This window comes from Saccostrea echinata, unplaced genomic scaffold (genome assembly GCF_033153115.1).
Source record: "Saccostrea echinata isolate AGI-Se365-2 ecotype Australia unplaced genomic scaffold, CSIRO_AGI_Sech_v1 ptg000041l, whole genome shotgun sequence".
NCBI classification, from domain to species: Eukaryota; Metazoa; Mollusca; class Bivalvia; order Ostreida; family Ostreidae; genus Saccostrea; species Saccostrea echinata.
In genome coordinates this window covers 4,200,296-4,218,007 of record NW_026889790.1, presented here as the reverse complement: position 1 = coordinate 4,218,007, position 17,712 = coordinate 4,200,296, and the positions used below count along the sequence as shown (strand labels likewise).

At 34.4% G+C, this 17,712-nt stretch overlaps 2 protein-coding genes across 6 annotated transcripts in view; one reads left to right on the top strand and one right to left on the bottom strand.

The window, feature by feature from the left end:
* The window catches only part of LOC133200795 (cAMP-specific 3',5'-cyclic phosphodiesterase 4C-like), a 70,076-nt gene extending 67,934 nt beyond the window's left edge, over nt 1–2,142 (top strand). For all 5 annotated transcript variants that reach the window (XM_061336594.1, XM_061336595.1, XM_061336593.1 and 2 more), the window contains 2 exons: nt 65–247; nt 720–2,142. In XM_061336594.1, coding sequence (XP_061192578.1) covers nt 65–247; nt 720–968 — 432 coding nt within the window. In that variant the 3' untranslated portion in view covers nt 969–2,142. The remainder of the gene's footprint in view (nt 1–64; nt 248–719) is intronic.
* Nucleotides 2,143–4,492: 2,350 nt separating this feature from the next.
* Nucleotides 4,493–16,373, bottom strand: LOC133200790 (digestive cysteine proteinase 1-like). The gene is made up of 10 exons (XM_061336588.1): nt 16,321–16,373; nt 14,312–14,464; nt 12,689–12,840; nt 12,251–12,494; nt 11,474–11,669; nt 10,620–10,813; nt 9,498–9,589; nt 7,522–7,683; nt 6,668–6,854; nt 4,493–6,361 (listed from the first exon to the last, which is right to left on the bottom strand). Exons 1-10 carry the CDS (start codon nt 16,364–16,366, stop codon nt 6,177–6,179), a joined length of 1,611 nt encoding a protein of 536 aa, XP_061192572.1. The 5' UTR covers nt 16,367–16,373; the 3' UTR covers nt 4,493–6,176.
* Nucleotides 16,374–17,712: the final 1,339 nt, after the last annotated feature.

The window sequence follows — 17,712 nt, the reverse complement described above, 5'->3', positions numbered from 1 at the left end:
TCTAATCCTTTAACAGGTTTTACAGAGCATGTCTAACACTGAATCTTTTGTATTTATTGTACAGGTTCTACAGAACATGGTCCACTGTTCAGACCTAGGGAACCCCACTAAACCTCTGGAGATCTACCAGAAGTGGGTCACGAGGCTTATGAAGGAATTCTTCCACCAGGGTGACATGGAGCGTGAGAGGAACCTAGACATCAGCCCCATGTGTGACCGCCATACCGCCACCATCGAAAAAACCCAGGTAACCAGAAATAACAAGATACATTTAACAATTCATATTTATAACTACATAAGTATATCATATCAGGATAAAATACAGAATATTTCCCAGGGGGTTCCCATAAAGGAAATAAGTGAAAATTTGAAGAATGAAAAAAAACTGAAAAAGAAAATAGGGGATCCTGCTTTTAAAAAAACTGACTAGCAAAGAAATTTATGATAGATGGAATTATTTAGGCCAACTTTAAAATAATGTTTGCTTGCCCTCTCCCGACTCAGGATGAGAAAATTGAGTCGGTAGGTAGGAAATATCAAAATCTATCGGTCAGAATGCATAAAAAAAAACAATTGCTTCCTGGAGGTTTAAAAGTGTTGAGTCGGGCCATTTTTAGCCAGTCGGTCGGGAGAGGGCAACCAAACAATTTTTTAATGATGGCCTTAAATATTATTGTGTATTTCTTTATCCACTATTGAAGTGTACATTTCTGTTATAGGTGGGCTTTATCGACTACATTGTCCACCCGCTTTGGGAGACTTGGGCTGATTTAGTGTATCCTGATGCTCAACACATCTTAGACACACTCGAGTATAACCGAGACTGGTACCAAAGTCAGATTTCAATCTCGCCTTCCCCAAGCTTTTCTCATACCCCCACAGAAAACTCACACTTTAACTTTATTGAGGAGGAGGAAGGCGAGGGGAATGGGCTTGTCACCATCAATGTGGGCGTGGACTCTGGATAACGCTTGGAGGAAGGACCATCACGGGCCAGAGAGAAGGCCCATAATAAAATGCCCTGCTTCTGTACATCTGGACACAGTGCTACAGAACTGGCAGTCATTTATGGAGGACAACACATTTTTCATACCATTTAGCGGTGTTGCCATGGACAACAGTAACCTGCTGTCAAGATGTGTTGGTCATTGTCATAGCAACGACTTGTGAGGGTCACAGAACAGTGTCTCCATGGTGATATCAAGTAGAACACAGCAGCTATTCCCTGTTAGTGACCAGTCATGACCCCATTTTTGAGTTGCTCAGACATTTAGATATTCATTCCAGACATACCTCAATCTGTAGCCTTGCTACAAACTGCTCTCCCAAGAACTGTGCCATAAAAAAAACACACGTGAAGACATGACTCAACATTGAGATGCTTGTTAGCGAAGACTGGACATAGAATAAAACATTTGTGAGACTTTGTGCCCTGGAGTTTCTCAGGATGATGTGTGTAACATGTCAGTATGTCTGTAAGAAACACTCTCCCAAGCAAGAGAATGTCTTCACACGGTGGCATCGTGAGACAAACACTGAGTGGTCTCCCTTTTTTGATATTTATTTTTTTGCTGATAGTCGACACAATCAATTTATTTATTTATAGGTTACCTCTCATATATAGTCATTCTAGTCAGCCATGTTCATAAATGGAGCCTTGGGGTTTCCATAGTTACATTTTTCAAAACATTGCTTTTTTATTTGTACAGAGATAACATTTTCCAGAAATAAAAATTTCATTAATCATAAAACTAACACTTAAGACTGAGAAGTGATTTAACAATACGGTTATGTCTTTCATACGAGTGTAAAATTCAGCAGTTCCTATTACATATTTATGTATTAATTTGTGTTAATACCTTTTGAACGAAAGTAAGCTGGGATTTAAGGAATGTCCTTCTACCAGTATTTATTTTATAGAACATGAATATTAACTTTGTAATTCCTTACTGATTGTGTACAGACAGTGTTCAGAACTTCTATATCATTACAGTATTTAGCTGTACACGTGACATTATTTTGACTTTTGAACTCTGTTGTTTAATGGTTAGTGTTGATGTACCATCGGCTGCGCTAGGAGTGTTTCGCAGCACTTTGTTTTATTATCCCAATTTTCTGTGATAAAAAATTGCTGCAGTTTAACCTTGTCTTCTTAGTTTTCTTTCACGTGTCATATCAATCTTATCCATGCACAACAAAATTGGGCGGAAGTGTGAATTAAGTTTCTTAAGTAAGCTCTAAACACTAACATAAAATGTTTTTTGGACTTTGAGAAAAATGTATCATATAAAGATGTACATATTGAATTTTTCTACTTCATTTCCAACATAGGGTACCTGTCATATTTCTCCAGAAAAAATGTTCAAAGACAGTGAAGTATTATTGTACTGAAATCACCTCTGTTTACTTCAATTGGGAAAGTACCGGTACTTGAAAATAATGTTTTCAATTACTTTATCTTGGTCTGTTATAATATGAAGAATGCTTTAATCTATTTTGAATTGTGTCATTTAATGTAGAGTTCCATGTATTCCATTTTACATCAAAGAGCAGATCACTCTAACCACATAAAACTACCATAGAATTTGAACTCTTTAGTGAGCAGTGTTTAGAGCTTCCTTAAGCAAGCACCTGCCTTTAAGTCAACACTGATAATCAGGCTGTCTGAAGAATTACATGCAGGGATGGGCACGATTACTGAAAAATGTAATCGATTAATAATCGATTACTTAGAGGAATTTTGTGTAATCGATTATTAATCGATTACACTCATTTTTGTCCTGTAATCGATTGTAATCGATCACTTTGGAAGATGTAATCGATTAATAATCGATTACTTCCAAGTTTTTATCTCTTCAAATATCAAAGCAATATTTAAATGGTAAATGTTGATGTTATCCACTGAAGTTTGAATGTGTTCCTGCAGTTTCAGTGCAGATTCTTTTAAGGTTTTATTCTGGCCAACATTCTCACTAAATGCCCAAATGAGGGATTCTCTACTTATAGTGGAGACATGATTCCTACAATAAAATATGCCAAGGAATTAATTATTCCTTTCAACTTTAGATCTGAACCTCCATATTTATTGACTTGTTGAAAAAATTATTTAATATTTTATTGTGAATTACTACATTAGAAGTATTTGGGCTGCCCGTATGTTGACAGTACACATTAAACATTCCTGTACGTGTCTTTTTTCAAAAAATAAGTAAATTAGAATGAGCTCTTAGTAATAAACATGTAAATTAAATGTGTCCTTAAGTAATTTAACTAATACATGTAGCACAATTTCATTCTGTATTGAAATAAGTGTTTTGAGAGCTATTAATTGTTTTAATAATACTGTTTGTCTTCAACAGAATGAAAGTTAAACACTAGGTAGTTCACAGTTTACACCTCATTATCTGCAATCAGGGATATGTCTTAGTCAATTAATTAGCCAATTAAGATAAGCCAACACAGTGACACTTACTCCCTCTCTTACAGACACTTATAACCTAGCTCTCGCTGATATAAAAGCAACCTTACAATTTTGAATGAAAACATGAGAGTGATTTTGCAATAAATTTTAAAGTTACTGAAACACAAGCTTGAAGTTGTTTAAACATTTTCAGATATGAATAAGTATTCCATCTTCTTTTTTTTCGAGTACAATGTAGTTTATTTACCAAATTATTTATATTTTATACAGCACTTAAATCTGTTTTTGTTATTTATAATTTTCTATTACAAGACAAAGTTTTTCAACATCTGAAATATGAAAAAGGACATGCAGCAAGAGGACAGTGGGTCAAATGTAAAATGCACATGAAAAATCTGTATATTTTATTAATAAATGGTTGAAATACACTTCTGAATTATTTAATACTAGACCAGTAGGTCTATAATGCAAATTTTATTGAGAACATTATTAAACTTATGATAAAAAAAGTTAGGAAATCCAAACATTACACAAGGTGGTTTATATTTGATATTTATGTGTGACTGACTGGAAATAATTCTTCAAAATAACATCCATTTATGTATAAAATAATCGAAAGTAATCGAAAAAGTAATTATAATTACATTGAAAATTTTAGCTGTAATCGATTAAATTACGATTACAAGTAATCGAAAATCTCTTCGATTACAGATTACTGTCGATTACTTGAAAAACAGTAATCATTACAATCGATTACGATTACCCCATCCCTGATTACATGATATGTCAATGTTGGTTCTCTGAACAGCTAGAGAACATATCAACATTTTACAGTCAACACTTGTTGTCTTGCAGTCTGAACAACTGCATGAAATTACAACAAATGCATGAAATGACAACTGCATAAGACAACAATGGCATGAAGCGAAAATGTTGAACAAGCCACGTAAGTCAATATTTGTTACACTGCATGATAAGTCAAATGCTGATTATTATGTTGTCACTCTGCCACGGTGTAAAGTGATCAAAATACCAGTGATTACACAATTTCCAGAGAATTTAACAGCTTCACTGATTGATTACTGTTTATTGTCAATATTTATTTTACAGAAAATCCTTAAGGACATACGCAACATACCTTGCCTACACATAATTTTTCAAGATATTCTTAATTTAAGATTATAATGCCATTAGATGTTTGTAGACAAAAATTCAGCATGCATTACCAGGGGTTTTGAAAAGATATCAATTGATGAAAATTCTTTTATAATTCAAAGAAAAATATACAAAAAATACTAAACATATATTCTAAATGTTCTGTTTCTCCAAACTTGTTTTGAAAGAAGTGTACAGCAGCATATATAGACATAAAAATGTAGCACACAGTTCCTTTAAGTATTGGAACTCTTCAACTCCAGGGAAAAAGACAATAAAGTTCAAACTACGTTGCGTATGTCCTTAAAATAATTTTATCACAATCGTAAACTGTACAAATAACTCAGACCAATTGCATCTTCTCAGACCTTTCCGCCAAGCTCGGGGAAAAAAAACACCAATGTATTTATATCGTTGTGTGTTAAAATGTCATAAAAACTGAAGTCACTTCCTTATTATTAAGAATTTGATAGATAGACTTCATTGTCCCTTCTGTAGCATTATAAACTCCAGACTCCAAAGATAAGAAGTCTCCCTACATCTATTTCAATGTTTAATAAAAGGAGCATTGTCATGGATGCCTACATTTCTGCAAGTCAGAAAGGCCTGAGAAGGTGGGATCGAATACAGACACCAATCAACATTGAATGTGTTGACTTGTAATATAAATCTACATCGATATAAATGATTGTTTAATTGAGCAATCATCAAAGAACACATACAAGATTAGCAGAATTAAGTTTATGAAGAGAATGTGTAATACAATGAGAGGACAGTAAGTAGATCAGGTCCAGTAGGTAAAGCACAATCTGATAAAAATATAGAAATCATGGCACTTATACAAAATATATTAACTGCATAAAGATCCTTACAGTTAAACATTCACACAAACTATATGTAGTATTTTGTATACATGTAATATATAAGCCTACAGCCTGGAATGATGAAACAATAGGTTACTGTAAACATATAACATTTGGGGGTGTATTCTATTTAGCCCCTTTCAAGAAAAGCACTATCCACCAAATAAAGTATATACTACAGCTAAATATTTTGTATATAAATGTCTACTAGTATGTTACACACATTCAGCAATTCATGCGTACTTGTTGAAAAACCATTGTACACGGTAAATATACTGTAAACGTATTATATTTGGCTGTGTATTCTTTTTAACGCCTTTGGCGGAAAGCAACTTCCGCTAATTCAAGTACAACGCTAAATGTCTTGCACTTATATTCATAAATAAGAACTTCAAGAAATGCGCTAAATCAAATCTATGCAAATTTGTCCAAAAATCAATTTCCGCCAAATATTGTACATGCTTAATATAATACATTTACAGTAATATATCAACAATATTTAAAGTTAAGGGGCTTGTACATAATATAAAAATTTATAGAAAACAATAACATTCCTGAATCTAACTTTAAAGTGTCACCCTATTGTAAATGATGTACATGTAGATTTAGATTTATTAAATAACCTTGAACTTGTAAGTTCCCATTATAAATTAGAGTGCAATACATGTAACAAAATTAATCTGCCTGGCATACTTTGGCACGTATTGTCAGTAAGAGAATTCTGACTTGTAGATGTTTTACATGAGGACAAATGTTGGATCCGTGGCCACACCACAATTGTTATCTTTTTGCGACATCAGTACATAGCCATCATTACCCCAGTACGTGGACCAGGAATTCTTGATCAGCCAATAAGCTTGTCCGTTCATCACTCCGTATCCCACAGCCAAAACGGAATGGTCAAGGTCATCAGGTTTGTTACCTAAAATAAACGAAACAATACTAGAGTACTTGGATAGCAAGTTTGCATATAGCATCTAAATCCTTTTCATTATAACAGGAAAACCAGGGTACATTAAGCTTCAAGGAACAAAGGCTATTCAACTGCTGGTTTCCAGACAGTTTCTTTTTATTTGTTTGATTTACTTTTATAACTGATGGTCAGACCATAAATATTTAACTACCCATTTACAGAAAAGAAAGACAGTAATTATAAACAAAACACTATAGCTTTTTGCAAAAAAGGAAGAAAACAAACATAGTAAGATAACATAAATGGAATACATACCACACTGTGGCTCGTAGTAGACCCCGTTAGCGTAGAAGGATAGAGAGAGATGGGAGGCATCAATAGCGACAGAGATTGGGCCTTGGTGAGCGATAGCAAACTTCAGGGCCTGAAGATCTCCGCTTGTCACATTCACATAATTCTTTAACTTGGCAACAGGGGTGATTGTTTTGTTACACATGCCGTCCTACAGTTAGAAAAATGCAGGCAGAATTTAAAGTTTTAAAACGTGAATTTAATCCCAAGAATGGAATCTGACAGGACCACATGAGTATTTTTGGATTGCTGAACTTTGCTACATGGATCAACTTCTGATTAAAAAAATATATTAATTTACTGAGTATCTATTTGTTAATGTGTTTAGCACAACATACAAAACATTTGACAAGGTTAAGAACAAGATTTAGTTAATGAAAGGAACCTACAGGTTTCTCAAATATGAGAAATAAATTCCTTTGAATTAATTGTCATCTTAATGGATCTGGCCTAAACAAATTCTTAAATCATTCACTCAGTCCTGAAGTACAGAATTTGTAAAGTGCTGCAAAAATGGCACTTCAACATGAAATTACTTTATTCAAAATTCCTTACACCGATCTGAAATATCTCATGAGAATGTTCATTCTCTTTGGCAAATTTAATGGGAGGTCTGTGATGAAAATAAGCTTTATGCTATAGAAAACAAAGTTAACTCATCATCAAAAGCCAGTCATTTAAACAAAATTATCTGCCAAAACATGGCTGAAATATTGCCGACTCGGTGTTAAACAATATACAATCAATCAAATAACATTCACAGCAATCACTCCATGTCAATTAATATTTGAGGCAGATTTGACACCTGAGTGTTTTACCTGTGCCAGGTAAGGTCCATACAGTTCCTCTGAAGTCAGACCTCCGTTCTTCATGATCCAGTCGTAAGCTCGGAAATCCTCCCCGCCGTCACATGCATTATTCCCCTCCCCCCAGGAACAGTCCATCAGCTGTTGCTGTGACAACCTCACCAGGTTACCAGTCTGTAAAACATAGGTAATCAGAGATTACAGAGCTCACCTCAACGAATGTTGTCTTTAAGTAAGGCAAAGTCCCACACTAAACAACTAATAATCTATTAGTGTGCATCCCTAGATGCAACATTTATGCAATTTTGGTCTGATATGGCTTGCTGCTTGGGAAAGGACTTATCTAAAAATTTAAAACTAGTCAATCATCCAGAAAATGCAAGTCAAATCCAACATCTGAAGCAAGTTTGAGAGTGTTCATCCCTTGATGCATCATCCATGCAAGTTTGGTTCAGATAGGCCTTATAGTTACTTGGAAATGAGATCTGCTCCAAAAACTTTAACCTGGTCACTCATCCGGAAAATGTAGGTCAGATCCAGCATCTGAAGCAAGTCCAGTGGTATGCATCCTTAGATGTATCATCCATGCAAGTTTGGTCAATATAGGGCTTACAGTTACTTCGAAATGAGATCTGCTCCAAAAACTTCAACCTGGTCACTCATCCAGAAAATGTAGGTCAGATCCAGCATCTGAAGCAAGTCCAGTGGTGTGCATCCTTAGATGTATCATCCATGCAAGTTTGGTCAATATAGAGCTTATAGTTACTTCAAAATGAGATCTGCTCCAAAAACTTTAACCTGGTCACTCATCCGGAAAATATAGGTCAGATCCAGCATCTGAAGCAAGTCCAGTGGTGTGCATCCTTAGATGTATCATCCATACAAGTTTGGTCAATATAGGGCTTATAATTACTTGGAAATAAGATCTGCTCCAAAAACTTAACCTGGTCACTCATCCAGAAAATATAGGTCAGATCCAGCATCTGAAGCAAGTCCAGTGGTGTGCATCCTTAGATGTATCATCCATGCAAGTTTGGTCAATATAGAGCTTATAGTTACTTCGAAATGAGATCTGCTCCAAAAACTTTAACCTGGTCACTCATCCGGAAAATGTAGGTCAGATCCAGCATCCGAAGCAAGTTCAGTAGTGTGCATCCTTAGACGTATCATCCATGCAAGTTTGGTCACTATAGGGCTTATATTTACTTGGAAATGAGACCTGCTCCAAAAACTTTAACCTGGTCACTCATCCGGAAAATATAGGTCAGATCCAGCATCTGAAGCAAGTCTAGTAGTGTGCATTCTTAGATGTATCATCCATGCAAGTTTGGTCAATATAGGGTCTATACTTATTTGGAAATGAGACCTGCTCCAAAAACTTTAACCTGGTCACTCATCCGGAAAATATAGGTCAGATCCAGCATCTGAAGCAAGTCTAGTAGTGTGCATTCTTAGATGTATCATCCATGCAAGTTTGGTCAATATAGGGTCTATACTTATTTGGAAATGAGACCTGCTCCAAAAACTTTAACCTGGTCATTCTTCATGTTCTTTAGCTGAAACTGCAGCATCTGAAACCTTGACTGGTACACTGAAACACACTAGAAGCATCCTCCATGCATCTCTGATTGATATAGGGCATAGAAGTACTTGAAAAGAAAACTGCTCCAAAAACTTTAGCCTGGGACGCCAATGCCGAGGGTATTACATAAGCTCCCCCAATTTCGTTGAGGTGAGCTAAAAATTGTAACACAAGTGAGTTAAGGCTAAGTACCAGTATAGACGTTTCTATGCAAATGAACTAATTAAAATGCAGAAGGGCTATACCTATCGTACAGAAAAGGTTAAAACTTGTTTTCTAATACAAAATTGGTACCCACGACATGCAATAGCCAGTATACATTATGAACACACACACCCAAGAGTATGTGTGTTCTTCAGATAGTTAACCTACCCAACCCCAACCCCCAGCCAGGTCACACTCTTACCTTAAGGAAGTATGCCCCTTCTATTGTTCCTGTTGTCCCAAAACTCCAACATGATCCACAGACTGCCTGATCTTTTACTGGAGTTACAGCCCCTGATTCAGTACAGAGAAGAGATGCAGTTAAAGTTCTGTGGATAAATATGCTGCAAATCATTTTTTTTTTGGTGTGAAAACTTTATTTTCACATAATTGTACAAGACCATCTGAGTGCAAAAACATAAAATACCTAGTACATGTATCTCCCTAAATTTGTTAAACTCCAGATATGTATATACATTGTATAATAAATGCAATGAAAAGTCAGCAATACAAAGTCCTTTAATTTGTCTGTTTTTATAATTTTAGATAAGATATAATTTCAGTTAGAAAATGTATTCACACATTTAACTGGATTTACATTTAAGAGAATCTGACAAATTCTGGCAGCTTTATCTATCATACCTTACACATTATTTGATATAAATAATTATCCTTTTATAATCTGCTGTTGAGGAAAATGAAACTAAAAATAGAATCAAAGTATTCTTCCAAATATGAATAAGAAACATTTTTTTTCTATGCATGTGCTTATTTAAGCTGATTGGCTTCATTTAATTTTTAAACACAAGCTTTTAATTGATATGATACATGTATATACATTAACAGTAAATAATTGTGCAAAACAGTACTACCCCCAGTCTTTTTGCTTTAATGACCCTCTCTACACCAGTGCAAAATGTTTTTTGGACACTGAGAAAATTATACTGTATACATGTGTAAATATTAAGCTTATCTATTGAATTTTCAATATATGGTACATCACATTTACCCCCAGGAAAAATGTTCAAAGACAGCAAAGTTTCAATGAACAGAAATCACTGTTGTTTACATCAGTGGATAAAATATATGCAAATGAAGTGTCCAGTTAATTTATCTTAGCCTTTTAAAATGTTAAGAATTCTTGATTACAGATTGAGTAATACACTGAAGATTTCAATTTATTTGTATTCAGATCTAAGGGCAGATTACTCTAACTGCAGAAAAATACCACAGAATCAGAACTCTTTAGTGTGCAGTGTAGAGAGGGTTCTTAATACCCTGCAATAAGGACAGTACCTGTATTTTTCATCACAGCACATCTTACCATGTAACCTCCAATCCATTGTATCTGGTATGTCCTTCACGCTATATTTAGATGTATCAAAGGCCAGTCCCCCGTGGTGCCCGGGAGTGTAGCGATATCCGTTCATTAACTGGATTTCCTCCTTTGATTTATCGGCCAGGTGGTTCACTGCCAAGCTAAAGCCCAGGGCTGCTCGATTCTTAGAATGAATAAACCTGTAAACAACAACCCAGTAAACCTGTTAACAACAACCCAGTAAACCTGTTAACAACAACCCAGTAAACCTGTAAACAACAACCCAGTAAACCTGTAAACAACAACCCAGTAAACCTGTAAACAATGATCCAGTAAACCTGTAAACAATAATCCAGTAAACCTGTAAACAACATCCAAGTAAACAATTACCCAGTAAACCTGTAAACAATGACCCAGTAAACCTGTAAACAATGACCCAGTAAACCTGTAAACAATAATCCAGTACACCTTAAAACAACAACCTAGTAAACTAAATCACAACACAGTTAACCTGTAAACAATTACCCAGTAAACCTAGTAAACAACAACCCAGTAAACCTTTTACAACAACCCAGTAAACCTGTAAATAATGACCCAGTAAACCTGTAAACAACAACCCAGTAAACCTGAAAACAAAATCCAAGTAAACCTGTAAATAACACCAAGTAAACCTGTAAATAATAACACAGAAAACCAGTAAACTACAAGCCAGTAAACCTGTAAACAACAACCAAGTAAACCTATTAACAATTACCCAGTAAAACTATAAACATCCCAGTAAAACTGTATACAAAAACTCAGTAAACCTGTAAACAACAAACCAGTAAACCTGTCATCTATCATACTACAACTCCACATACCTGACATTTTGTCTGAAGATATGCTGTCTCTGAGCATGTTCCTTGATGCTGCTATACTTTGGGGCATGCTTCTGTTTGTGTTTGATGAACATTTCCTCCACATGGTTGTCGTAGTTATGTATATACTCTACCATTGGGTTCATCAGGACCTTCCTCTCAGAGAAACCTGGACCGGGGAATCCAGAGCAGGAGAGACCTGAGGGACAGAGGGGGACACATTGACCAATTTATAAAAATTTCTTAAGATCACATTGTAGGGACAGTCAAAAAAAAAAAAAGAATGTCTCTAACCAATCTTTTTCAGCACCTTTTAAATTTAATGCACATGCAACTGTATTATTTTACCTAGGTTAAATACATAATTTTAAGTGATAATAGATATTAAAATACTGATTCAAATGTTGTATCACTTTGAAAAAATTACAAATACTACAAGAAAAAAATTGCAAAATGAAATATCACGAATGATCAAATTCCAATTTTTAAAAATCAATACAGGTAGAATTACTGTATACAGGGAAATTTTTGCCCCACTTTTATTTTTGAACCTTTTGCCCAACTCAAAGTTGGGTGAATTTAAAATGGGGTGAATTCAAAGAACACAATATAATTTCTTAAACAGAACTATGACTGGGCGAATTTAAAATGGGGTAAAATTGTTTACCATGTGAAATGGTAAAAATATCACTGGGCGAAAATATCCGTGTACACAGTAAGTCAGATATAAACCACCTCAGATCAAAGAAATCATGACAAACCGAGTCCCTTAATCCTTACCAAATGAAGTGTAGTTAAACACTGTGGCATTGAAAGACGTCTCGTTTTTAAAGTTGGAGTAGTCCAGATAATATTTGTCATAATGAGATCCTAGAAGTGAGTCGTACCCCATCATTTCGTACCGTACCGGGGCGTTAGTAGCAGAGTCCACCCACATAGTATACGTGCTCTTCTTCTTTCCGTGGTTTGTGACCTTGACCCATTTATCTGTAGTGGTTGCACCAATTGTATCTTGTCCTACATTCTGTACAAGAATTAATAGCTTTATATGTAAATTTTTGAAGTTGTTTATATTAATTTTGTTTTTTGAAAATATTATCATCATAGTAATTTATTCTAACAAATTTTCTACAATTTGAGATTTCCATCCTTAAAATATTTTTTAATTAATGAATTTCACCTTGTTTTTAACTTAAGCTAGGCCTGTTTTATACTGACCTTAAAGTCTGACAAATCTGGGAGGACAGCTTGAATGGGAGAGCTCCCGTTGACAAGGAAACATGTTTTTTGGTTGGTCACTGTTTCTGTTGTCATGTATGCTATTTTGATGCTGATATTCTGAGTCTGTAGCTGCATAGTGATCACTAAATCTGTCAAAAATAACCTACTGATACTAAATCTGTCAAAAATAACCCATTGATACTAAATCTGTCAAAAATAACCTACTGATACTAAATCTGTCAAAAATAACCCATTGATACTAAATCTGTCAAAAATAACCCATTGATACTAAATCTGTCAAAAATAACCCACTGATACTATATCAGTCCAAAAAAATAACTCACTGATACTAAATCAATAAATCTGTCAAAAATAACCCACTGATCTATATCACTTAATCTGTTGATAATGTGTATTTTCCACATATATGGTACTATACAATTACTTGAATTTGGACTTGGTCAGGTATTGGTTGACCGAGGTCAAAGGCTGAGGTTAACCAATTACCTGACCAGGTCTGTATGGTCACAAGTAGATCAAATTCAAATAACCTTTTAACTAAATAAACAGGAATTTTACAACATTTTTGACACTTTAGTTCTTGTCTCCATCAAATATAAACACTTATAATTAAGGATGTCAAAATATTTATTTTCCTTAGTCGATTATTCGATTGCATTATTCGAACGATAGTCGAATATTCGGAACGTTTTCTGAAAATAAAATTTTATTTCAAACTTCTTTGGTACATGACGTATTTATAACTCAAAAACCCTTTTACTTAAACCTATTTAAAAAGTAACATCAAAATTATAGCAAATTTTTTAAAGCTTATTTTGAAAATAATCGGGGTGGGGTGGGGTGTAATCTCACACTATCCAAACATCAGGTGCCTGTGATACTTTTAAACAGTTAGATACTGATTAATGAGTTTTTGGCTGTTCCGACTATCAAGATGTCATTAAAATGTAAGCGAATTGTTTTAATAATTGTTGAAATGTTAAAACATGTCACGAGTTTGTGTGTTCCTTGCATTTGAACAATCTTAAAATAACAAAATATAACTGGTACATGGTATAAGATCAAGACCAATTAAAAATTTTACAAATAAAGCCCAGTATATTGATGGATAATTTATTACAGAAAACAACACAGACAGTCATTGACAAACAATTCTCACGTTAGTGAAGTACGTATAATTATTTAATTACTGACAGTACTTTCTATATGTACATAGAAAGTCAACCGTTTTTGTTGTGAAAAATCATCGACTGCCTCTGAGGAAAGACAGTTTCTCTATTTTGAGATCAGAATTCCCTCTCGTTATCACTCTTTTATTGTATCTATTTATTAATAATATTCGAATGTCGTTTCATTATGCGATCGTCGGTCCATTCAACTGATGGTCGAATAATCGACTATTCGTTGACATCCCTACTTATAATATAATGGGTAGTGTAACAACACATTATAATAACATTTCACCAAAGTCAACTGTTTAAAAGTGGAAAAAAAATTTATTAAACAATAAATACTCAACCATTTACTAATAAAGGAGTTTAGTCTCTTTGGTACTGGTGTCTGTCTTGTTTGTATTTAGAGGATAAATCGGTGCCTTACCATTGTAGTAGTCAATGCGGCTTTGGTTGTTCTTTGCGTCATAGTAAGCTCTGAATGGCTCCTTCAGCTCAGCATAGGGCAGTTGTAGAACCCCATCCACTGAGTAGGAATCCCCCCAGGTTGGGGCATCCTTAGTCAGGGAGGCTGCTAACACTGGAAATCAACATGAACAATTATACGATTAAAAACATGGAAGGTAAAATGTATAGAATCAGGAAATTCCAGGACTTGTTCTGACCAAAAAGGAATAAATGACCTAAAAATGAAGTTTCTAATAACCTATTTTTAAAAAAAAAAGATTTAAAATAACACACAAAGGTGGGAAATAAAGCATTTTAGCTCACCTGGGTTGAAAAATTCAAGTGAAATTTTCTGATCACATTTTGTCTAGCGTCTACCTGTATGCCCATAAACTTTTCACATTTTCAATTCTTAAAGAGAATCACCAGGCCAATTTCAAATAACTTGCCACAAAGCATCTTTGGGTAGAGTAGAAATGAAAGGCCATGCTCTCTTTCAAAAGAAGATTATTAGGAATTAGTGAAAATTTAGACAAGTGACATCCTTCAAAAATCTTCTTCACAAGAACCACTAAACTAAAAAAAAGTTCCTTGCATAGTGTAAATTCAAATCATGACCCCCAAGATAAGGGTGGGGCCACTATAGGTGACCCAAAAAAGTTTTTACAAGGGAAAATATAGAAAAAAAATCTTTAAGAATCTTCTTCTGAAGAACAACTCAACCAGAAGATTTGAAACTTATGTGAAAGCTTCATTGCATGGTGTGAATTCAAAACTGTTCAAATCCAGATCCAGGGGATAGGATGGGGCCAAAAGTCTTATAGATGAATATATAGGAAAATCATTGAAAATCTTATGCTCAAGAACCATTGAGCCAAAAGATAAACTTATAATATATATATATATATATAAAAAGCTTCAGTATATAGTGTAGATTCATTTTTTCCTTCATATCATGACCCCTGGAGTAGGGTGAGCCACAAAGTGCAATCAAAGTTCAACATAGAAATATGTAGGAAACAAAGGAAACGGGTGAGTGTGATGGCTCATAGGCTTCTTGCTTAAATAAGTTTTGGCTCTGATAATATTTTTAAAATTATATTCAAGCAACTGTGATTTCATGAGACCTGCACCATCTTAGAAAAATAATGTTGTGAAAAGACTTGATGCATTACTCAGATTTTCCAGATAAAAAGATAACAATAAATTTAATGTCAGCATATTTTCTCCCCTTAGTGAAATGACTAAGACTTGTAAGATGTTGCCATAGAGTTCTGCTCATAGTCACATGATGAATTACACGGCCTAGTCAACCCATTTCAACATCGTATACTAAGTATACTTCACTTCTAATCTGTTTTACGGAATTACACTATCATCCCAATGAAAATCTGATTTAGAACCAAGTTTTTATCAATTCAACTTCATGAAGTCTGTGTCTAATAATGCTTTAAATTCTAACTAGCCAATGTCAGTCATTGGAAAATGTTTTAAATATGAATTTTCACACTTCCAAGTTTAACAAATAAAATTGACAATTTGGACTTCACAATTACATGTATGCATTCACATTACTGTCTTATAATACTGTAAGTTAAAAGACTTCTATAGTACATGGAGTAAATAGATGGCATCTTGTACAAAACTCAATTAACTGCTAGGCATACACACATCTCCTATAGTTAAAAAAAATCTGCATTTCATTATCTTGAACCTTTTACAGTTGTGTAAGCATGACTGACAAACAGGTTGGGACCACACCTCCCCCATTTGGGATACAATATATCCAAAAGGGGATATTACATCCTGATCTTAGCGAGAGGTCCCCATCTCTGAATCTGACTAACAGGTGTTGTCAAAGGCTAGATTATTTCATGTGAGCATCTTGTCAGATAGATATAAAAAGAGTAAAATATGGCTTGAAAAGTTCAATTAATATATGAGCAATTGCTATCTGTAAGTCTCTCAACAAAATAAATATTGGCAAACCTGTTTTCACCAAAAGAACTGCAAATACGTTCCTACCGACCGCCATCTCGATATGCACAGATTCATGTGATATAGGTCACGTGACCAGGTAACGTGACACGTTATTTTTGGATACTTTTTTAGCGCGCGTTTTTCGAGAAGGGGGAGGGGAATAATATTGACATCAGATCACACACAAGTGTGTAGCGATCTATGTGAGCGGATAAGGATCTGATTTTAATCAGATTGACAAGCCAAAAAACACCGTCTAAACTAAAAGGGACACACATAGGGAGTTTCAACTCCGAAGCGGAGGTTTGTCGCATGAGGAAAGTATGCTTGTAAAGATTCTTCATGGCCGTAGGAACCGGGGGGGGGGGGCACGGGGCCGTGCCCCCCCAATAATTTTGCCGATATATAGATTACTAGATTACTATATAGAAAACATACCTACTATACGCATGTGCCCTCCTCAACTCAATAAAAACGTCTGAGATTTTTTTTTTTTTTTTTTTTTTTTTGCTTGTCAAAGAATTTTTGGTAGTCGATAGTGCCCTCTCAGCTGAAAATGTATGGCTGTGCCCCCCAAAACTGAAATTGCTTCCTACGGGCCTGTTCTTTGCTAATGAAATCTTAGGGGCCATTTGAACAACATGGGCACGGGTTTTAAGAATGTATTAACTTCAAATTTAGTGCAATAGTCTTTTTAAAAGCCATTGGCGTATATTCCATATATAGGCAAAAAAGGCTGTAGCCTACATATCATTGTCTCAAGCTGCAGTTTATTGTATTGTTGATATTCATTGTCATTTTCAATAAATGACAATTCACTCAGTTACAGACTGTACTTTTTTGTGCTATTTTATCCAGGAAAGGGGGCTATATATATATATATATATATATATATATATATATATATATATATATATATATATATATATATATATATATATATATATATATATATATATATATATAATTATATCAAATCCGAACAGCATGTATTACATAGATATGTATACTGCAGTATTGTTGAAATGGGGAAAAGATGGTCATAAAACTTGATCATGATTTTGTTTTACGTCAAATGCGAAAAAAGTGTTCTTAGCAAATTGCATTTTACTTATTCAACAATGAAATAAGAAATTGTTTACGGGAATTATGTTTTTGTGTTATTGGGAAAACCTAAAACAAAGTATTAACTGTTTGAAATCGGATTATTTTAAATAGGAAGTTTCCATATTACCTACGCACTGTAAATGGTTGAATTATACAGGATTAAAATTGCAAAATGTTATTAAGTGATCATGACAATTCTATTTTCATGTTTGTCCAAAATATGTTAATATTACAATGCATTCTATGATCAAATGGCAGTCATGGACGTGTAATTAGTGAGGCGTTGGAACATAA